Source organism: Calliphora vicina, chromosome 3, assembly GCF_958450345.1.
Source record: "Calliphora vicina chromosome 3, idCalVici1.1, whole genome shotgun sequence".
NCBI lineage: Eukaryota > Metazoa > Arthropoda > Insecta > Diptera > Calliphoridae > Calliphora > Calliphora vicina.
Window position 1 is genome coordinate 106,301,707 of NC_088782.1, and position 24,612 is coordinate 106,326,318.

At 32.0% G+C, this 24,612-nt stretch overlaps 3 protein-coding genes across 4 annotated transcripts; 1 reads left to right on the forward strand and 2 right to left on the reverse strand.

The window, feature by feature from the left end:
• The first annotated feature begins 1,016 nt into the window (after positions 1-1,016).
• Positions 1,017-23,927, forward strand: brm (ATP-dependent helicase brm). 2 transcript variants are annotated; one of them, XM_065504029.1, is made up of 4 exons: positions 1,017-1,894; positions 1,967-2,049; positions 18,829-22,474; positions 22,567-23,927. In XM_065504029.1, exons 1-4 carry the CDS (start codon positions 1,282-1,284, stop codon positions 23,415-23,417), a joined length of 5,193 nt encoding a protein of 1,730 aa, XP_065360101.1. In that variant the 5' UTR covers positions 1,017-1,281; the 3' UTR covers positions 23,418-23,927. The 2 variants fall into 2 exon arrangements, with proteins under 2 accessions (XP_065360101.1, XP_065360102.1); XM_065504030.1 differs by lacking the exons at positions 1,017-1,894; positions 1,967-2,049 and adding an exon at positions 9,444-9,497.
• LOC135953987 (uncharacterized) lies at positions 2,608-6,104 on the reverse strand. Its single transcript, XM_065504031.1, has 3 exons — positions 5,497-6,104; positions 3,037-3,140; positions 2,608-2,965 (listed from the first exon to the last, which is right to left on the reverse strand). Exons 1-3 carry the CDS (start codon positions 5,974-5,976, stop codon positions 2,695-2,697), a joined length of 855 nt encoding a protein of 284 aa, XP_065360103.1. The 5' UTR covers positions 5,977-6,104; the 3' UTR covers positions 2,608-2,694.
• LOC135953988 (inositol monophosphatase 2-like) lies at positions 9,365-14,391 on the reverse strand. The gene is made up of 4 exons (XM_065504032.1): positions 14,257-14,391; positions 13,695-14,183; positions 13,528-13,631; positions 9,365-9,893 (listed from the first exon to the last, which is right to left on the reverse strand). Exons 2-4 carry the CDS (start codon positions 14,166-14,168, stop codon positions 9,617-9,619), a joined length of 855 nt encoding a protein of 284 aa, XP_065360104.1. The 5' UTR covers positions 14,169-14,183; positions 14,257-14,391; the 3' UTR covers positions 9,365-9,616.
• Positions 23,928-24,612: the final 685 nt, after the last annotated feature.

A 24,612-nucleotide genomic window follows, 5' to 3' on the forward strand; every position in this document is an offset into this window, starting at 1 on the left:
TTTTCTTAATTAAAAATTAAAAAAACATGATTTTATTTCATTAAAAAGTAATAATTTCCATTTAAATTTATAATTCTCAGCTTTGGTATTTCGCATTTATCTAAAAGAAACGTGATAGCAAATATTTAATATGTTTGTTTTATAATTTTACGAAATTGAACTTTTTTTATTTTACTTTATTAATATAACGAAAAAAAACTGAAATTTTACTGAGTCATTGGTTTATACGCAATTTATTTGTGTAACTCAATTATACAACTTTATTCTTCCATTCTTAATATTTGGTATAACCTAGATTAATAAATATTAGATTAATTAAACATTTCTTTTAATTAAATTCTGCCCAAATAGGAATTTTAAAAAACATTTAAGCGGGGTAAATGGTATTATTTAGTTATTCGAATATTTTTGAGTTATTTTGCCAATCTGGTAACTTCATCCGGCTCATGACTGCGCTGCTCACGTCGTGAGTCGCTCATATTGGCAAAAGGATTTTTTAATGGTTTTTTTTTGTAGTGATAAAAGGGGGGTCTTCAAACCAATCAGTCCTATAAGAAATACATGGTGTATGTGTGTATTGTGTTTGAGGTAGCCAGTTGAGCTTGATGAGTTAAACAATCTGGCAATATTTTTTTCAGTTTGATGATACAAGGCGAATTCGTTTAGGGTGGATTCAGTCAAATAGCTGGTTAAATTTTTTCGCTTGTTTTGGTTCTAGAGTCTGTCAAAGCTTGTTTTTATATTTCAACATCTAAATATTCTAAGATAATTAACAAAATCTTTATTTTTACATAAATAAGTCAAGCCCCTACTATTTAATTGTACACACTATATTAAGCTTAATACACATTTTTTACGTTTTTGGTAATACCAATTGTTGTTTTTGTATTACTGCCACCACCTTATTTGAATTCGCCTTCACTGCGGCATTGTCATGTTTATTGTTTTTTTCGCCGCCATTGCCAGAGTATTTTTTTGTGAGCGTGTGTGTCGCGTCGTATGAAAAGTGTTAATCTTTTTGCATTTTTGTGAAAATTATAAATTTTCATTTAAAAAACTAAATATAACGCAAGAAATTTAATAAAATATTAAAATCTAGTGAAAGATTAATGTAATTTAAAAAGAATTTCCCAAAAATTTTTGAAAAATAAACACAAAAATAGTATTAAAGTGGTGGTTGTGTGTGCGTGCTACAAAGTGTATAACACGAAAATTTTTGCAGAAAAATATTTTTTTTAAATAGAATATTTACAAGTTTGAACAATAAGAAAAAGTAAAAAAATGACTTCGCCTTCACCGGCGAATAGTCCCATGCCCCCGCCACAGGCTCCGAGCCCCATGGGACCGCCATCTCAAAGTCCGGCACCGTCACCCTCACCACATAGCCCGTATCCGCATCCAGGGCCACAGCAGGGCCCTGGTGGTCCGCCCGGCCAAGGAGTACCCTCGGGACCGCCAGGTTCACAAGGTCATCAAGGTCCACCTCATGGACCGCCTCATATGCAAGGACCACCGCCAGGAGCCGGTCAACATGGTCCACCACCTCCTGGTCATCCAGGAGCGCCCTATGGTCATCCTATGCAACATGGACCGCCACACGGTCCCCCTCATGGTGGTCCTCAGCATGGCCCCATGCCAACACAGCAACATGGCGTGGTCACACAGCATGGACCACCACCACCCGGTCAGCATGGCCCTCCTGGACAACAGGGAGTCCCACCAACAGGACCTCCAATGGGTCATGGACCACCACCGCATGGTGGACCACCTCATGGTATGCCCCAACAACAACCTGGATCACAAGGTGGTCCACCGCCACATTTGAATGGACCTCCAGGCCAGGGGCCACCAGGTCCCCAGGGACATCATATGCCTCCACATCATCAAGGCATGGGTAAATACATACTTGAAATCTAACATTATTTTGAGTTAACTGTATACTCAACAAACGTTTTAAATTTTTCAGGTCCTCACATGAGTATGCAAATGCCTCCGCAAGGACCCAATATGCCACCAATGGGTTTTCAAACACATGGCATGCCACCCAATGTAAGTACAGTTTTTGACTTGCAATTTATTAAGCATAATTTAAACTCTCTTAATTAAGTCAGCACAGATTTTTCTAATTGTTGATTGTATTCTAATATTATAGAAGTAATAGGTTTACATTTCCCTGAGAAACTCTGATTTACTGAACAAATTTTGTTAATGTCTATATATCGAGGCCTTAAAATACATTCACCCGGCATCAGTCTTTTAATTTTTTTGCCGAAACCCATATTTGACTACTATCCAAACAAATGTTTTACATAGCAGTACTTTTATATCTATTGTAAATGTCAATTTAAGGTCTTTTAAATTATATGCATATCTTCGAGATCAAATAATTAAATTTAAGTCCTTTCATATCTATTGTAATTGCGAATTAAAGTCTTTTAAATGATGCCAATTACTTTGTGATCGAATAATTATTATAGAAGTTTTTTTTTTTTTGGAAATCCTAAGTAGACGTAATTTCTGAAAGTTTTATGTCTAGCAGTATTTTCATATCTATTTTAAATACTAATTTAAATCGTTTTTAAGTTCCTCATATTATTATGGCAAATATTTAAGATTATAGGTGAGTGAAGAAGCTCAATAATTTCCATTTATTGATATTAATACAATTCAAGCATTTTCACAAATATACACATATTATTTAAATTCAAAATGAGTTAAGGCATCGGCCTCCTCAATTAGCTGTTTAACTTCCTTAAGCAGCTCCTCGGTTGAGGCACAAATCAAATCAGGTTTCATGATATTAAAAGGAGCCCCACTTGTATGGGTTATAACACCTCCGGCTTCGGTTAATATTACCGCACCGGCCGCAATATCCCAGGGCTGTAAATCCTCTACATGAAAACACTGGAAACTACCTTTGGCCACATAACACAAAGTCAAAGCAGCACTGCCACAACCACGAGTTCTAAAGTAGTAACAAATTGAAAGTGGTTTTTAGTTAGCAATTTAGTTAGTGTTGTAGTTAGTCTCACTTACCCGGTACCATTTGAAGCCAGTTTGCACAATCGTTTAACATTTTTATCTCTTACGGCCGGGACATGTATCAACGAGATTTCATAGCCAACCACTGCATTTTTAATCTGTAAAAGAAACATGTTGGGTATTATACAGTTTCTTCTTTTGGGAAATAGTACAATATGGTAAATATTTAGTTCTGCTTTTGGAAATCAAACTACAAATAGATCTGTTTGGAGGGTAAAAGGATAAAAATTTGTTCTTATATAGGAGCTAAAGATAGAAGTAAATTTTCAAACATTTTATCAGATAATCAAAAAGTGACAGTGGTTGTAGTACTTTTTGGAAATTCTGCCATTTAGGTGTATAGGCTATGTATCTTCTAACAAATAAACCCAGATATAACAAATCACATGTTAAATTTTTGGGATATAGAAACTGGGGAAAGTGTATTTTTCGAATATTGGTTTTTTAATCTTCTGTATAATTTGTATAAAGGGACTTTGTTTGTTTGCACACTAAGCTTACGATATTTAGTTTTTTTTGTTTTGGTAATGCATATACAATATTCACTAAGATTGTAATTTCGGATAATAAAATGTTTAGGGGATAAAAGGGTATTTTATATTACCAAACCTAATAAAGTTATAAAAGAATTTTAATCAAAAAATAGGGAAATTCAGACGATTAGGTGACATCTTTTGGTAGCCTTTGAATTTTCTAACAAATAAACCCAGTTAAAGTGTTGGCGCAATTCCAAAATTTTAACTATTATTGTACTTTTTCATACTTTTCTTATTTACATATTTTTACAATACACTTAATGAGGAGGGTATTTTGTGCAGATGTTAGTTAGGTTTCTTATTAGCGTTTGTTCAATATAATTTTCTATACCTTTTATTCGATATCGAAAAAAATAAGAGAATCCCAAAAATAAAAAAACTCGAAAGTTCGAATAGGTATTCGATCGTGTTGGACTGCGGTAATTAGCCCACAGGTCGCAATTGAAGCATATTGAAACTGGTTGAAATTGTCCATTATTTCACCCAGCCCCCATATAAATGTCCTCCCGAAATTGGAATTTATCGGTGATAATAGATGCCTGATTTCTATAGGCACTCACAAAAAATTCACCGCAAATAAGTTTTATCTATATAAATAAAAATCAAATGTCGTTCGTTGGTAATTGCATCAGTAGAGGCCGGACCGATTTAGACAATTTTTTTTTTAAATGTTGGTCATAGCCCAACTTAGGTTTTTACGGAATGAAAAATTGACCACGCCCACTTTTACCCCCACTTTTTTCGATTTATCTAAAATAGGAAAACGGCTACATCGATTTAGCTCATTTTTTGTTTAAATGATCATAGTAATCCAATTTAAGTTTTTACTGAAAGAAAATTGACCACGCCAATTAAAAACTCAAAATATCTAAATTCGCTAATAACTTGGCCAATAAGCGTTTAATCAAGAAAAGGAGCTCGATCTGTGATCACTCATATTATTTAACAAAAATCGATTTTTTATATAAAAACTCAAAATATCTAAATTCGCTAATAACTTGGCCAATAAGCGTTTAATCAAGAAAAGGAGCTCGACTATGATCACTCATATTTCTGACCAAAAATCGATTTTTTATATAAAAGTTCAGAATATCTAAAATCGCTAATAACTTGGCCAATAAGCGATTAATCAAGAAAAGGAGCTCGATCTGTGATCACTTATATTTCTGACAAAAATTCGATTACTTATATAAAAACTCAAAATATGTACACTGATTTACATGTATTCAGTTGTTGCTGACAACAAACTTAGGTTCTTTGTCTCTCAGTAGCGCTTCTATGTATATTTTATTCTAGTTAGGATGACAAAATTTTAATCGTAATTCTTCTATGTCAACTAATTTTCTGTTGCTAGTATCGACATAATCTATGGATATAATCCGTATCGAATCTTTTTTTATATTGCAGAGAAATTTTCTCAAATTCGAACCCTATTGTAAGCAGATAATCTAAATGATATTTAAATATATGTCATAACTTGTAAATGCTAATATTACAGTTTATAATTTTATCTGACTTATATTGCACTTTGTAGATGATTTTCTCAGACTTGTTTAGCTTCTTAACCATAAATTTAAATAAAAAATTTTAGCTTTGCTTAGTTTTATTAACATAGTCTAGTTACTTGAAGCAAACTGGGTAGAATCTTTGTTGATATTTGAATTGAGTTTATATGCAATCAAAAAACAAAATAAATTAAATAATAAAGTTTGTTTACTGCATGATTTAACAAAATACAATGAAATCTAGTACACTTGTTGTACATATTTACTTTTTAACACTCTATTCTTAAACAAATGATTATAAGCAAGAAAATCTTTATCAATTGTCAAAAAACACACACAAAAACGATAAGACAACGAACAAACACACAAATACTCATGCACACAATCGCTCAACTAACCTACTAACCACTTACCGAAGTACATTTTTTGGAAACTTCTATAGGTTGACCATTTAAATAGGCACCGTGACCCTTCCAGGCCGAATACATTTCATTGGCAATGGGATTGTAAATAACACCCACAACTAACTCTTTATTGATGGCCAGACCCACAGATATACAACAATGTGGTATGCGATTGATAAAATTTGTAGTACCATCTATGGGATCAATAATCCATGTTGGGGCATCAGTTAGCTCAGCTAGACGTTTGTTGGCTGCCGATTCTTCTTCGCCTATGTATTTTGATTCTGGAAAAGCGGCCTGTAAACCCGATATCAAAAGATCTTCTATTTGTTTATCATAAACCGTAACTAAATCGTAATAGGCAGATTTTACTTCAAAAGTTGACTCTGTTTTTAAGTAACCCTCACGCATTATGGGGCCACATTTCATTACCAAGTTTAAGGCAACATCGTAATATTTTTTCAATTCTTCTTTGGTTGGAGAGGACATTTCAATTAGAATTCAATTGTTATTTATTTTATTATTTTTCGTTTTGTGGAGATGATAAATTTTTCGTTACGTGTGTTTTTTAGTGTTGATTAGACGAGTATTTTGTATAAACTAAAAAAATAAACTAATGAGTATTTATGAAATCGAATGCAAGAGAGTATATATAGTAAATACTTGCCCATACTAGCACTTCAGATAATATTTTGTTTTTGTTGTTTCACTAAAACAGAGTTGCCAAGTTGTTTTAGATAGAGTGGTATAGGGGATAAAATTTAAAAATGATTGGTTAAAAATAGGTAAAAAATCAGTGTAGTCGCATTTATTTTTTTGCTAATATCTCAGCTATTTGTGGACCGATTTTAAATAATAACAGCACTATACCCAACATATTGATATACATATTAATTTAAATGTTGATTTCAACAGACGGATAACATGGCTATATCGACTCCGCTATCTATAACGATTTAGAAAATCTTAAGAAATTTGTTATACCCTTCGGCATAAGTTTGTCATTCCGTTTATAATTTCTACATTTTTCATTTGCGACCCCACAAAGTATTTATATTCTGGATCGTTATAGATAGCGGAGTCGATATAGCCATATCCGTCTGTGTGTTGAAATCAACTTTCCGAAGCGACCTACAATGGGTCAAAATCGGAAAAAATATTTTTTAACCCGAATTTTTTTTTTACCAAAAAATTATTTTTCACTGAATATTAAAAAAAAAAATTAACTTAAATTTTTTTTAAAAAATTTAAAAATTAAAAAAATAATTTTAAAAAACAACTTTGGAAAAAAAATTATAATTTTGTTTATCTAAAAATATTTAAAATATTTATTTTAAAGTATAAGATTCGGCACAGCCGAACATAGCTCTCTTACTTGTTTTGATCTATATCTGGATTACTAAATCATTAATATATACAATATGGATATCTAATGATATATATTTCAAATTCCATTGAAACGATGTATATAAGGCTATAGCAAGTTGGACCTGCAATGGATCGAAATAGGGAAAAAAATGTTTAACCCGAATTTTTTTTCATCAAAAATTTTTTTCAAAAACATTTTTTTTAAAAAATTAAAAAATAATTGGAAAAAACTTTTTAAAAAAAATAAAAATAAAATTAAAATTTTTAATTTTGTTTAAATAAAAATATTTAAAAACAAATATTTTTTAATATAATTTGGTGAAGGGTATATAAGATTCGGCACAGCCGAATATAGCTCTCTTACTTGTTTTTTATTATATCATTAATATGTACTTTTATTTACTAATGTTGTGCAAAAAATAACAATTATGGTATTGACATAACAATGAAAACTTTAATTTTTACGAAAATTGTCTGGACCTTTAATTCACTAGTAGTTTGTTGAATATTTCTAGTTTTTATTCCTACTTCACGACAACGATGCTTTGTGCCAATTAAAGATTCAATCACTTCCTTTGCTATATTTTGCCGTTTCCATATAACCACATCTGACTGTTAAAGCTTCCTTTGTCGTATAATTTTGACTCCGTATTTTGCGACCTACAATTTTTCATAGGTTTTCACTTACCTTATTGGATAGTTACAATGTTTGGGGGCAATGTCGTACTGGAATTTCCTAACTAGAGTCATATTTGCATCAGTGTATAGATAAAACCATCGTTTAAAGTCGATCTGTATTCAATTCATATCTTATATGATCACTGACTCTTGTACGAAAACAGAACCGTATTCCATTTCTGTCTCGACCAGTTTAAGTGTTCTTTGCCAAATTATATACGATCAGTACAGATTTTTTAAAAATAAGATGTTTGTCGCAGGCCGATATCAACCAAGAATAGACTCGTTTTCCCTACGAATAACAGTCCCAGATCTAATAACCTCCCCGGAAGTCATTTATGTAAATTTCTTAAACACTTGCTATTAAATTATCTTGTTTTTGATGCCTATTATGAACTAAATTCGATTTTCGACTGTAGTCGAAATAGCTGATCGAACGAATTGTCATTTGGTATTATGGCGCACTTTCGTTGCTTACAACCTTAGACCTGCATAAAATTAACGAAAATGTTTCAGTTAGTGGTATTTGGTCCACCAAAAACAAATAAAATTACATATACTTACATTTTTAACAATATTTTTAATTCTATTTGCAGTATCGAAAGCAAAATTGTGTTCGTTGAAAAATTCGATGCACAACGAAATCACAAAGTATACAGAGGTGTCAAATTTGACAGTTCAAAAACACTAAAATCAGCTTTTTTTGAAATTGTTTCGATAGAAAGAGAAAACAAATTTGAGGTTTAATACAGATAGTGCGTTAAAACAAACAACTATATAAATAAGCACAAAACCAAACCAGTTGAAATTGTTTCGAGCGAAAGAGACAAATATATTTTTTTGCCATGTCGCCTCTGTATACTTTGTGACGAAATTTTCGACAGCGATGCCAACTTATAATACGAATTTTACATTCGATAGTCGATATTCGATAGCCAACGAACATCGTTTGTCGAATGCAACTCAAAATAAGGGCCTTTGAGTAGTTTTACGAGGTCTTCTTCCCAAATGTTGTGTTTGCCTCAATCCAGCATTAAAATCGTTTAATGGGTATTTTGGTTTTTAAATTATCGCAAATCTTGACTCTAGCCAGTTAAAAAACTTATTTTGCGAATATAATTACAAAAAGAACTTGTCAAAATAAAATAAATATTGAAATAACGGTAAAACATGATGTTTTTTGCTTCATTCTTTTTCGCAGAAGATGGGAAGATTTTCCCGATTTTCAATAGCAACCGAACCAGCACCATACCTGATATATTGATGTACCAATCATGTTTCATGCATTTTTTAAGAAGATATAAATGTAAAGAAATGTATCAAGAACTCCCTTATAGGGTTTTTACACTTATGTAAAAACCCTATTGTTTTTAATAAAACAAAATGAATTGAGACTGGTTTTCTTTTTTGTACGTGTATAAATTATTACCAGGTTTTAATTTTAAACGACAAATTTAAAGTAAACAACACTATTAACTCAACTACTTTTCATGGTCCTTCGAACCAGAAATATTTAAATATGTTTCTTTAAAGCATGTATTAAAATATGAACATTTATTTCAACAAACTTGTTTTTAATTAAAATCTCTATGTGGATTAGAAAACATTTATTATTTAGAATTAATTTTTATTTTTTTTTGTCTAAATTTGGCAACCCTGTTTAAGAGAAAGAAGTATAAAAAAACAACAAAAAGTAACACTCAATTATTTTTCTCCCATACAAAACTCTCTTAAATTGCACTAAATAAAAGCTTTTTTTCTTCAAACAAAATTCCTACAGTCAAACACAGACTTGAATAACAATAATATAAAAATGTAAAATTTCAAAATATGCATATCATTAAGTATTAAAACTTTTCTAAGTAGACTTTTATTATAATATATAGAGAAACAAATTTCATTAAACAATAACCAAAGAAATTAAAATGTATACTACTACTTCAATTTTATATGAACAACAACAGGTAATAATAATAAAACTAATTAATTTAAATTGCAATTGAAACAATCAAAAAAAAACAAATAAAAAAAAATATATAAAATATCTTACAAAAAGCAAATATTTGTATATATGTAAATTACATTAATTTTCCTCGCCACCAACTGACTTTTGTTGATCGGCCTTGCGTATTAATGTTTCTATTTCGAGGCGTAATTTCTCGGTACCGGCACATATAAGGTCTGGTTTCATTATATCAAATTTACCACCATATGGATGTGTTACCACTCCGCCAGCCTCTCTGATAAGCAAATAACCGGCAGCACAATCCCAGGGATACATGTCTTCGATGTGAAATGCATCTAAATTACCAGCGGCTACCATGCATAGAGCATCGACAACACATGAATAGGAGAGTAATCTGTAATGAAAAAAAATGTAAATATAATTTAGTTTATTTCTTTTTTGTTATTATGGAATGACATGATGAAATAAGCGCGCCAGTAACTATAAATTAATTTTAAAAATGACACACTTAAATATAAAATATGGTTTATTTTGTTTAATTAATTGCAATCATAAAAATATTAGATAATAGAGAATTCATAAAAATAATTTTATTTTTATATGAGCCTTAACGAATATAACTAAATGAGTCCTAAGACAATGAAATTTTGTGCTGTCTGTTAAGACAAATTGTTTCTGTTACTTCACAGCATTTCGTTTTAAATATTATTCAAATATGTTTTCATAGCTGCACTTGCATAAGACTACAGTTTAAATGACTATAACAATTTTTTTTCCAAAAAACATTTGAGAGTCGTATTCATTTGGCAATAGAACGAGTGAGTTCTCCATATACTATTGACATAATGTCAATAAATGCATGGTGTTATTAAATTCAACCAGAAAAATGAGCTTAATTAATAACACAAGTTTAAAAAAAAATATTTTTTTTGTACTAATTTCACATAAGCCTAGTTGACCACATTTTTGAGCGGACGAGTAAAAAATAAATTTCAATCTACATATTATAATAAGTGAGGAAATTTTAAAAAACTATGCGACATTTTTCGGAATTTTGTTTAAAGAAAAACACTATTTTCGACCATTGAAGTTAGTTGTTATCAATATTACACCATTTTTAAAAATCTTTAAGAAAACTTTAAAAATAATTAATTTTTCATATACTCACTTCTAAATTTTAAATTTGATTATTTTTCACGAATGGCAGTCGGTTTGAGATATTGGTAAAGAGTTTCTACATATAGTTAAGAGTTTATTGTAAATAAGAGAAATTTTTAAACAAAATTATAGACAACTTGATGCAAGATATTTGCTAAGAACAAAACAGTAAAGTCTAGGAAAAATCGAAAATTTTAACATAAATATCTTTTAAAATATAAGAGATAAGTAGAAATTTGTGACCGATTATGGTATATAATAGACTAGGCTATTGGCGATGAAATAAAATAAATAAATAACTTAGGGAAATAAAAAGTATTTTCTTTATTATCCTTTTTTCTTTATAACAAAAATGCTTGTACTAATTGTGTATTTGTAGAAGTTAGGAACTCTACAAAACTTTTCAAACTAGAGGTAGTCTACTTTGATGTATCTCACTTTGTATTCTCATTTCTACATTATTTTGCAATTGGATCAGTATTTTAGAAAAGTCGGATTTATTACCACTTTTTTCCGGAATTATCAAGGTTTTTGGCACCAGAATATGCAATTGTTAGAGTGTCGTGAGGAAGACAAATGAAAATATTTATAAAAAAATAATTAACACTGTTCAGTTTTAATTATTATTCCAATTTTAATGTTATTTAAGTATTCTCTTAATAAATATCTCAAAAGTTTGACGCTCTGGATTTTTTTTTCAATATTTTTGCCGCAGTTAGAGGTCCTAAAGTAACTAATCCATATATGTTTCACATCATGAACAAAAACCTTGTGAAATAGTGTAAACTGTTTGATTTATTGATACACAAAAGGCTCGAGAGTAGACATATCGCTCATTTGCTGCAATAACGTCATAATTAAAAAAAAGTCGTTTCGAGAAAAACGGCTGTAAATGTTTTATGACATTTTACCATTTCTTAAATACATTTTCAACAAATCATGCGATTTCAGAAATTAAACCTGGGTAATGTGGATTTTGATAATCGGATACCATTTCGTTTCTACCAAACAAGAGGTTATACAGTGGTGGCCAGGAATTTAAGACAAAAATTGTTTGCTAAATTCTACGTGATTGTCAATTATTTTTTCAAATATTTCCACAAATATGTATGCATGAGGACTGTTTTAACACACAAGTGTGTTTTATTCGACTGGGTCAATTCACAAATATTCACCACGAACATATAAAATTTTTCTACAACTTGACCAAAAATTTTTTTTTTTAAATAAACTTATTTTCTCACATTTATATCATTATAATTTTATTATTATAAAATATTCGGACCAAATTTCGTATTTTTAGTTCCATTAGTTTCGGTCACATCATGTTATTAACAGCGGATGTTCGCTGAGGTGGGTCAACGTATTTCCACATATCTTTGTCCATATATGTTTTACCGATTTTTCCAAACATTTTTCAGAAACTAGAAACATTAATAATACATTTCATACCCTTAGAGGTCCTTTTATTTTGGTTCAATCGCACTTAAAATTCAGTTGATGAAAAAAATTCAAGTATTTGTCTTAAATTGGTGGCCACCACTGTATATAAGTTTGTCATTCCGTTTTTAATTTCTACATTTTTATTTGCCGACCCATAAATTATATATAGATTCTGGATGCTTATATATAGCTGAAGCCTTTAAATAACTTGCATTCATCATTGACACCACAATATATCTCCTGGTTTGTAGTTGTTATTTCTAGTTGTATAATCTACTTTCAAATAGCTGAGCTATAAGCAAAAAACCACGACAAATCGGGGTATTGTTACCAATTGAACAATTTTTTATCTATATATGGATATCCAATTTCAAAGATATTTCCAATGTGTCAAAATCGGGAAAAATAATATTTTAATCCGAATTTTTTTTACAAAAATTTTATGATAAATAATTTTGGATTAATATTTGAACACTTCTTGTGTTCCCATGCCAATATAAATACAAATTTACCACAAATTAAAATAACTTCGTAATACTCAATTCGATTTAAAGGGTTCCCAATTTCCCGGACTTTTTCCATTTCCGGAAATAAAGCCATTCAAAGCAGTTTTCATTGACTGTTGCTAGAATTGAAAAAAATCTCTGAATATTATCTAATGATTTGATTTGCAACATATCACTACAAATCGGTATTATCCGTGCAGATATATAGTCTAACTTTTAGAAGAAAACTTATAAAGAAAATCCCAAAAATTTGCCTACAAAACAAACAACCTTAGTTAGCACATTGTGTATTGAAAATCTGATATTAGCTCTTTTATATGACACAGTATAACAACAAGAAAAACGTTGCATTTACATATATATATTTATATATTGTTTTGTATTAAAATCTCAATTTTCATAAAAAGTGGACTTTGCCTAGTCTTGCGAACCTTCAATCGGCGTTATAATTTTCTATTGAAAATCTAATTTCAATCGTATTTTGTGGTAGTAGAAGCATTGGGTTTGAATTTGTTGATTATGATAAAAAGCTGCTAAAGTATTTAATAAAAAAAATATTGAGTTGTATTTCGTTGTCAAAAGCATCGTCTGAGTCATTCTAAATAATTTTTACTATTTTTAAATCTTTATAATTATCGTGTGTATTCTTATTGCAGTTACTGTAATAATGTTGCCTAAACATTACAAAATAAGAAGTTTACAATTCTAATTGATTGAACAAAATATATTATTTCGAAAGTAATCGAATTGTTTATAAATAAGCAAGTTCTTTAGATAAAATCATTATTTACCGTAAAACATTTAGTAATTTAAAATTCTGCTCACAAGTTTTTTTTATTGTCTTAACAAAGACACTAACTTGTTTTTAAAAACAATAAATAACAATAGATTTTTTTTTTAAATTATATTTGTATAACTCACCTTCTAGCTTGAGCGGCTATATAATATATACGTTTAATATGTTTATTACGTATTTTTTTGGCATGCAACAACGATACCTCATAGCTCACATTGGCATCGTTCATCTGCATAAATAATATGGAATATTAATATTTTAATTAACTTTAAATTAAGCAAGAGCCACTTACCTTTTCACATTTGCTAACTGCAATAGGTTGTCCATTGCAGAAGGCTCCTTGTCCTAATTTTGTAGTATAGATTTTGATTTGTGGCGCCACATTAACAACACCCAATACAATTTCCTTGTTAATTGCCAAACCAATTGAAACACAAGTATGCGGTATTTGAGCTATAAAATTAGAAGTACCATCTATGGGATCTATTATCCAAGTGGGAGCATTTGTTAGCTCTTTTGTTATGTTGTTATTTTTGGCAGTGTCTTCTTCACCAATAAATTTATGCTCAGGATATTTTTTCAAAATTTCAGACCATAAAAAATCCTCAATACGATTATCATAATCGGTGACAACATCATAGAAATCTGTTTTAATGTCTACTTTTTTCGTATCCAAATTATAGCCTTCCATTAAAATTTCTCCTGCTTTTAAGGCCAATGGATAAATGAAATCGTACAATTCATTTATAAGTTCTTTGGAGGCCATATTTAAAATGTTATACTTTAAAATTTATTAACAGAAAATAGTTTAGTTTTTTTTTCAATAATATTTTTTTTTTGTTAATTAAACTCACTTGATTTTAATAATTGCTACCGTTACTGTTAGATGTTTTGTAAACACTGACAAGTTTTCAATTAAAAAAATCTTATATTTTTTTTTTGTATCTTAGCCCCAAAACGGGTTTATTAACATGATATTCTGTTTTTTTCTGTCTTCATACAGACGTTGTATATTCTGCTCAGTGGCAATGTCTATGCTCTCTTGCTTGTGTTTTTGATATGTAGAACTTTGGCTGAGATTAAAGAGAAGAAAGAATATTTTTTTTGAACAGAGGCGTATCTGGCTAAAACTTTATTAAAAGAAAATAGCATCAAAGTAACTGTCGAAGGCAGGGTTCAAGGGGTTTTATTTGGGCTGGGGTAGATAGATTTGATTATTTTTTATGCGAATCGTACAATTCCTATTACCGATATCAATACATAATTAATCGAAATAAATATCACCTAAAAATATGTGATTTTATTTGTAAATCCTCATAAATCACCCATATCGCGAATCAATATTTCACTTGAAATATGTTTCCTTTTCCCACTTTTCGTTCATCATCTATGTTAACATGAAAAAATTCCCCATGTAGTGAAGTTTTTAGATGGAATTTTGTAAACACTAAACAGCTGTTACGAAAAAATCAACTATTGTGAATGAAAAGTTCATCACGTTAGCAATTTTCCCTTCGAGGAAAATGGATATTTCATGGGAACATAAATTTCACATCTTATTGCCGATATGGGTGAATAATAGATTTGTTAAGTTACAAATAGGAACCTGTAGTTTGCAAGCTCACTTATTTTAAACAGTTTTTTTTTTAATTTTTTGCCTTACCAAAAAATAAAAAAATCTGCATAAAATATTGAACAAATACTGAAAACAAATGATTATTGAACTCGCCTGAAATATGTATACAAATGGACTTAGCACATTTGCACATGAATTCCATTATATTTAATTGTTTAAATACTGTAAAATAAATCAACATTTTAGGGCTGTTAGCCCTGGGAATATTCGCCACAGTTCGTATTTAAATTTTAATATGGGTATTTTTTAAAAAATAATAATTGTTACATTAATATATCAGTAGAGTTGTCAAACCGGTTTTTGAATTATTCGAAAAACCGGGTTTTTCCAATTTTACTGTTTTTTTTAAACCGGTTTTTACAAAAGGACGGTTTTCGAGTTATTCGACAAACCGGTTTTTTGTCCCGAATTATTCGACGAAATCGAATATTTTTTAAAATTTATTTTAAGATTTTATACGATTATTTTTAATAATTTTAATACAACAAATAAGAGAGCTATATTCGGCCGTGCCGAATCTTATATACCCTTCACCAAATTATACTTAAATATAGTTTTTTAAAAAAGTTTTTTCCAATTTTTTTTTTAATTTTTTATTTTTAAAAAATCTTTTTTGGGGAAAATCTATTTATGACAAAAAATTCAAAAAAATATTTTTCCGATTTTGACCCTTTGTGGGGTCCAACTTACTATGGTCTGATATATGTAGTTGCACAGGTCTTTGAAATATCTATCATTATATATCCATATTGTCTATATTAATGATTTAGTAATCCAGATATGGGTCAAAAATCGAGGTTGTCCTGGGTTTTTCCTTATATCTCAGCCATTTGTGGACCGATTTTCTCGATTTTAAATATCAATCGAGCTGGAGGAATTCCCGATATATTGATGTATGAATCACGTATGTAAGTTATTTGGGGTCCACGGAAAGTTGATTTCAACATACAGGCGGACAGACGGACATATCGACTTCGCTATCTATAACGATCCAGAATATATATACTTTGTGGGGTCGCAAATGAAAAATGTAGAAATTACAAACCACTCAATTCTTAAATTGACAAAAAAGGCTAAAAACAGGTTATTCGAACCGGTTTTTGATAGAAAAAACCGAAAACCGGTTTTTAAAAATTATGCTTTTTCGAATTATTCGAAAACCGAATGTCGAATATTTGACAACTCTATATGTATATCAGATAAAGTCCTGATATAATTTCTTTTTGTGTACATACAGTGAATGACAATACAATAGACACTTTTTTCAAAACGATATTCCAATTTTTTAAAAACAATTTTTTATTTTACCAAAAATATTTGTAAATTTTCTATATTTTCTATTAAAATATAGAATATCTCCTAAATCTACTCCAAGAAAACATAATTTAATAGCAAAAGATTTTAAGAAATTCCCAAAAATTACTACCGGGAGGTTATTTTGCCTTTTCATTGTATTATAAAAAACTTTATATCAGAGATTAAAAACTAGGCTTAACAATGGGCCAATTTCGGGACAAATTTTCAACAAGATTTTTGGTACGATTCGGAATAGCAGAATATAACACTCTTGTTTAAGAATATTTTGCAGTTTATAGCAAGGTATTGTGTTCAAAGTGGCGAAACATTTTCTGTCCATATTAATTGCAATATTGCGAGACTAACGTGAGCAAAACAAAACTAGAAAAAAACTGTGTATTGTTGCTCTCATCTTTATGTTTAGTTTGATGTAAAAATTTCACACAAATGTTAATTGTCTGTACAGTTAATAAAGAAAACGTGAAAACTATGTTGGTGGAGACGACATTTAACAGAACACTAAATTTAATGAAATTGTTTGTTTTTGTTTAACAAATGTATCTACTCTGTGACAATATTAATTTTAACCAATAGAGTACTTGTTTTTTTGTTATAAAATTTTATACTTACCCCCATAGAATAATATGTAGGTTGACAGAATATTTGGTTTTGCATTAATTTCAAAATCGAATTTCAGTTAGTATTCGATATAAAGCATGTTGCCGATTATTAAAATTTGTATTCACTATATTGGAACAAGAACGAAACCTATGGTTATGATAGTTTCATGATTTCTTATTTAACAGACATAGATTTATTATAAGATTTAGATAAATTGAGAAAAAAAATATATAAAATTAAGATAAAGGAAGTAGTTTTCTCATTTTTTGTGCTGCATAAGTTGTTACCTATTTTCAAAATTGTCCCGCTTTTTGCAAAAATTAAACTGGTAACTCTAACATTAGGGTACAAATGATTTTGTAAATACAGTAATTTTTCAGGTTCGAGACTTTAAAGACACTGCAAATTATTTCACCAACATTTCTGATGTAAAGATTTGTTTTCTGAAGAAAAAAAATATTCCGTTTTATTCACTATAATTTCTTATGGGCCAAATTTGATTTTTTTTTATCATTAATTACATGTGTATTAAAAATTTGTAGAGTTCTTTTTTTGTGTACGTCTCTGTATGTAATTTTTTTTAAATATCTCTTATCTACACTATGTTTGCTGTGAAGCTTCATAGATAATTTTAAAAACAAGCATCTATTTTATTTTTGTGTACGAACAAAATGTTCTAATACTTTTTGTAGTTACTACTTTTTAATCGTTAAAGGAAAATATGAAATATGTAAGTACTTTTAACAATTTTGAAATTGCACGTAAAATATTCAGTTTAAAAGACAAACTAAAACTATACATATGTATGTAAAGATTTGTTTGCATATCATGCAATATTAAAACTTTATGCTGGGGAAAAACATGGGGTTAATAATTTGGAACTCTTTTTATAATATATGTAAAGCGGCAAACGTTTAATAAACAATTAAAATTAAAAAATACCGTTTTATAAAACTCTTTATTATTAGATATTTTATTAAAACAAGGATTAAACAGACTTAATTTCTAAAAGATTAGAATCGAGACAGATTAAATACAAAAATATGAATGATAAACAGAATTTTTGAAAAAACAACATTTTATTATATGTTTATATGCAGTTTCTTAAGTACTTTATTATCAAGATTTGCAAAAAAAGATATATTTTAATTAACAAAAGTGTAAACATTCTGTTGCAGTTTTCTATGGTATTTTGTAGACTGTTTACGAATGTTTACGATTTATATTGTAATTTCATAAAGACCTACTATTTAAGCTAAACTGGGACTCAACTAAAGCTCCATAAAGACATATGATTGAAGCTAAACTAGGATTTCATAAAGACATACACTTGAAGATAAAATGGGACTAAATAAATACATAGGATTGAAGTTAAAAAGGGACTAAATAAAGTCTACATAAAGACCTAGGATTGAAGTTAAACAAAAAGACCTACGATTGGAGATAAACTGGGACTTAACTATATTGTTAAATTTTTTGACTCAAAAAGTTATACTTTGACTCTGTAGTTATAAGATTTCTTTGTTTTCGTAAAGGCCACGAAAGCAATATATGAATAATGTGTTAAAAATTATTTGTTAATAGAAATAATAATGGTAATTCGCTAGTGAATGTGCAAGTCTTTTAGAAAAATACCCCATTATGGAAGTTCGAATATAATTTCTGACCTACGATAGGAAACAAAATCAGGAGAAAATATGCATCCGCAACATATACGAACAATTTAAAATATCTTTCTATTTTCCAAAACTATTTAAATGTTTTAATGTGTTATATCGTAATTTTGCAGATTTAGAAAACAATACAAAATACAGAAGTAAAATTGAATTTTTCTACATATTGCTACTTTTACATATGTCATCCATATTTCCAGGGCCCCCCATCTGTTCCAGGCCAAGGTCCACCTGGTCCTCCCGAACGTGCTGGACAAGAAAACTTACATGCTTTGCAACGTGCTATTGACACAATGGAAGAGAAAGGTCTGCAAGAGGATCCTCGATACACTCAACTTCTCGCCATACGCGCCACCTCGAAACATCAGCACTTAACCAGCAATCAAATAAATATGTTGAGAACACAAATAACAGCATATCGTCTGTTGGCACGCAATAAACCAATTTCCATGCAAATGCAACAAGCATTTCAACAGGCAGCCCAACAACAACAGCAGCAACAGGGGCCACCTGGACCAACTATACCAGGACACCCAGGTGTACCCGGACCAGCACCAGGACCTCCGGGACCACAGCAGCCTGGTCAGACGGGCACACCACCGCAATGCCCAACACCGCCAGCATCGCCCTATGGTCAGCCACCGGGAGCGGGCAAAATGCAACCACCACCCCATGTGCAACAGCAAATGCCACCTGGACAAATTGGACAGATAGGTGGTCCACAACCTGGACCTACACCTATACCGCAAGATATGCATCAAATGGCCAATGGCGGTAAACCACCAGGACCTCCCATGATGGGTGGTGGACAGCCACCTATTTCATCTCCCATGCCCGCGACCATGGCAGGTCAAGGTATACGGCCTCCAGGACCCGCTGGCATGCCTCCACAAGTTGTCCCCAAGCAGGGAGCACCTCCACCACAACAGCCCATGCCCAAACCAAATCGCATTACAACAGTGGCCAAACCACAAGGTTTGGATCCCATAGTTTTGTTGCAGGAAAGAGAAAATCGTATTGCTTCTCGTATCGCTTTACGTATGCAGGAACTACAGCGTTTACCCACCACTATGCCGGAAGATCTAAGGCTACAGGCGGCTATAGAGTTGAGAGCATTACGAGTGCTAAACTTTCAAAGACAATTGAGAACTGAAATAGTCCAATGCACCAGACGTGATACTACGCTAGAAACGGCTGTAAATATTAAAGCCTACAAGAGAACTAAAAGACAAGGTTTGCGCGAAGCTCGTGCAACAGAGAAACTGGAGAAACAACAAAAACTGGAAGCGGAACGTAAACGCAGACAAAAACATCAAGAATTTCTGGCGGCCGTTTTGCAACATGGCAAAGATTTCAAGGAATATCATCGTAACAATAAGGCTCAATTGGCCAGAATGAATAAGGCCATTATGAACCATCACGCCAATGCAGAGCGTGAACAAAAGAAGGAACAAGAACGCATAGAAAAGGAACGTATGCGTCGTTTGATGGCCGAGGATGAAGAGGGTTATCGTAAACTTATCGATCAAAAGAAGGATAAACGTTTGGCATTCCTACTCTCGCAAACCGATGAATACATTGGCAATCTCACTCAGATGGTGAAGCAACACAAAGACGATCAAATGAAGAAAAAGGACGAAGAACACAAACGTTTGCTGCAATACAAGAAGGAGTTGTTAATGAGTGGCGAATACATAAATATCGATGACAGCAGTGTAGCGGCTGATTTGCATGTCGCCGTTATGGAACAAAGCACTGGCAAGAAATTGACCGGAGAGGATGGTCCTGTGCTAAAAAATTTGCATAGATGGCTGGAACAACATCCCGGCTGGGATTGGATGGAAGATGATGATAACTGCAACAACGAAGAGGAAGACGCTAAGCTCAAAGAACAAAAGGAAAGAGAAGAGGAGGGACTAGCGAAAATGAAAGAGGAAGGAGAAAAGAATGATGAAAACGCCATGAATGAAGATCCTTCCGGATTTTTGAAAACGGTTAAAGTAGAAGATGATGAGTACCGCACAGAGGAACAAACCTATTACAGTATTGCCCACACTGTACATGAAAAGGTCCATGAACAGGCCAGTATTATGGTTAATGGTCAATTGAAAGAGTACCAGTTGAAGGGTTTGGAATGGTTGGTGTCTTTGTATAACAATAACTTAAATGGCATCTTGGCCGATGAAATGGGTTTGGGAAAAACTATTCAAACCATTTCGTTGGTAACGTATTTAATGGATCGCAAGAAGGTTATGGGTCCATTTTTGATTATTGTGCCCCTCTCTACTTTGCCTAATTGGGTTTTGGAATTTGAAAAATGGGCTCCTTCGGTGGCTGTTGTCAGCTATAAGGGTTCTCCCCAGGGTCGCAGACTCTTGCAAAATCAAATGCGCGCCACTAAATTTAATGTTTTACTCACCACGTATGAATATGTTATAAAAGATAAAGCGGTGTTGGCCAAGATCCAGTGGAAATACATGATTATTGATGAAGGTCATCGTATGAAAAATCATCACTGCAAACTTACACAGGTTTTGAATACTCACTATATAGCTCCCTATCGTTTACTGTTGACCGGTACTCCATTGCAAAACAAGCTGCCCGAGCTGTGGGCTCTATTGAATTTCTTGTTACCCTCAATTTTCAAATCGTGCTCCACATTTGAGCAATGGTTTAACGCTCCCTTCGCCACTACCGGTGAGAAGGTCGAACTAAATGAAGAAGAAACTATTTTGATTATCCGACGTTTGCACAAGGTATTGCGTCCCTTCTTGCTGAGACGTCTGAAAAAGGAAGTCGAACATCAATTGCCCGACAAAGTGGAATACATCATCAAGTGCGACATGTCTGGCTTGCAGAGAGTGCTCTACAAACATATGCAAAGCAAGGGAGTACTACTTACCGATGGCTCAGAGAAAGGTAAACATGGCAAGGGTGGTGCCAAGGCTCTTATGAACACCATTGTGCAATTGCGTAAACTTTGCAATCATCCATTTATGTTCCAACATATTGAAGAGAAATTCAGCGAACACACCGGTGTTCATGGTATGGTTTCCGGACCCGATCTTTACAGAGTGTCGGGCAAATTTGAACTGCTAGATCGTATCTTACCCAAACTCAAAGCCAGCAATCATAGAGTTTTGCTTTTCTGTCAAATGACGCAATGCATGACAATTATCGAGGACTACTTGGGCTGGCGCCAATTTGGTTACTTACGTTTGGATGGTACCACCAAAGCCGAAGATCGTGGTGAACTTTTGAGGAAATTCAATGCCAAGGATTCAGACTACTTTGTCTTTTTGCTGTCAACTCGAGCGGGTGGTTTGGGTTTGAATTTACAAACAGCCGATACTGTGGTGATTTTCGATTCCGATTGGAATCCCCATCAGGATTTACAAGCTCAAGATCGTGCCCATCGTATTGGCCAGCGTAATGAGGTGCGTGTCTTGCGTCTTATGACAGTAAATTCTGTAGAAGAGCGTATTTTGGCGGCGGCACGTTACAAGCTGAATATGGACGAAAAGGTTATTCAGGCGGGTATGTTCGATCAAAAGTCAACGGGCAGTGAGCGTCAGCAATTCTTGCAGACTATCCTACATGCTGACGATGCCGATGAGGAAGAAGAAAATGAGGTGCCCGACGATGAAATGGTCAATATGATGATTGCGCGTAGTGAAGATGAAATTGAGTTGTTCAAACAGATGGACATTGATCGTAAGAAAGAGGATGAGCGTATACATCCGGGCAGAGAACGTTTAATAGATGAATCTGAATTGCCCGATTGGTTGACCAAGGATGATGATGAAGTAGAACGTTGGCACACCTATGAGGAGGATATTATTTTGGGTAAGTGGATCAGCCTACAAGCTCAATACTTACACGAGTCTTAAATTATCTTTTGTACAACATACTAATATTCTTCTGTTCTGTTTTTATAGGTCGCGGTTCCCGTCAGCGCAAGGAAGTCGATTATACCGATAGTCTTACCGAAAAGGAACTACTACGAGCCATTGATGATGGCGCTGAATTTGAAGACGAAGAAGATGAGGAAGAAGCTAAACGCAAGCGACGTAAACGTAAAAACCGTAAAGATGATTCCGATGATGAATCTGTGGTTGGCCAATCGATTAAACGCAGACGTCGTCAAAATATCGATAAAAAACTTAAGAAACAAATGGTTAAAATAATGTCCACTGTTATTAAATACACCCATGAAGATGGTCGCATCATATCGGAACCTTTTATGAAGCTACCTTCCAGGCAACGTTTGCCAGATTATTATGAAATTATTAAGCGGCCGGTAGACATAAAGAAAATCCTCCAACGTATAGAAGATTGTAAATATGCGGATTTGGATGATTTACAAAAGGATTTTGTGCAACTTTGTCAAAATGCTCAAATCTATAATGAGGAGAATTCTTTAATCTATTTAGACTCCATAGAATTGGAGAAGGTATTTGTGAATGCCAAACAACGCATACAGGCACAATCTTCACAAAATTCCTCGACCACCGGCGAAGGTGGCAATCTATCGGATAATTCGGATAACGATGATAATTCCGGACAAGATAATTCAGATGATGAAGAGATTGCCTCGACATCAGCGGCCGCCGTTAAAATGAAATTAAAACTTAACAAAACCATCGCTAGCACACCATCCACCCCTACTCCCTCAGCATCATCAGCCGCACCACCAGTAAGTGCATCGACCAGTAAAAAGCAAACAAGACGTAAACGTTCTCAAAAGAAATATACCATATCGGACGATGATGACGACGATATGGATTAGCTACCACTTGGAGTGGTATTCTCTTTGCAACAGCAGCAAACTCATAATGAATAAAAAAGATGCTTAGGAGGAATGATACACAAAAAAAACATTCTCTATAAACAATTTTAAACTTTGGTTTTTCGGTTTGATTTAGTTGTTAATATTTTTGCTTGTCCTTATTTTTTTAATCATATTTATTCTTATAATTGGTTTAAAATTTTATCCACTCTATAGATTTTGTAAAATTTTGTTCAATAATTTGCTTTTAATCAGTTTTTTTTTTAAGTATGTCTTTTGTTTCGAAACACATATACGTATTTCTTTTAGTTTACATTTATTATAGACGCAAATAAAAATATAATATATAAGATATACAATTTGCAAAAGATAAAAATACAAATTTGCTATTCTTCATAATTAGATTTAAAAAAAAATTAAAATTGAAAATGTAATTCAAAATTATTCTAACATACATTTATTAAAAAAAAAAAATATTCAATATAAAATAAAAATCCATACATAAAATAATATTACTGTTTTTATTTCATTGCGGTATGGTTACTAATGGTGAGAGCTAGTGAGAGAGCGTGGAAGGATCATGATTTCCTATCGACAAATTAAATAAGAGATGTAGCTTTCTCTAATTAAAAAAACTTTAAATTTTGAATATACCCATCTTTTCCGTAAATCGAGTAATTTCAAAAACGAGCGATTTTAAAAAACGAATAGTTTTTTAAAATCGCATGATTTTGTACATTGAAACAGGTTTGAGAACGTATGATCATGCAATGAATTTGCTTTGATTACGCAACGCCCCTTATGGACATTGATAGGATGTTCAAGGGTTTGATTCCTTCCAGACGGGCATGGAGAAGAGTATATACTGATTGCTCCAATATGATGAACTGTGGAGTTGGATACCAAAATTTCGTACAAGCAGTCGAGACAGGCTAACTGTGGAATATCTTGGCAATTAGCCTTAATAGCAAGTCAATTAATCTTAAAGTCAAAATAATGTACGTCTATTATTATTATAGGGTCATCGAAGTGTCGGGAAATTGTCAAATGATTATCTCTATCAAAGATTATTTGATTATTGTTTCAAACCTTTAAAAAGTGGACAATTATGTTCTAAAAAGGTAAACAAGTACCATTATAGACAAACATACGCTATGGTTAAATACAAATTATTAAAAAAAGAAGTAAGAGAGCT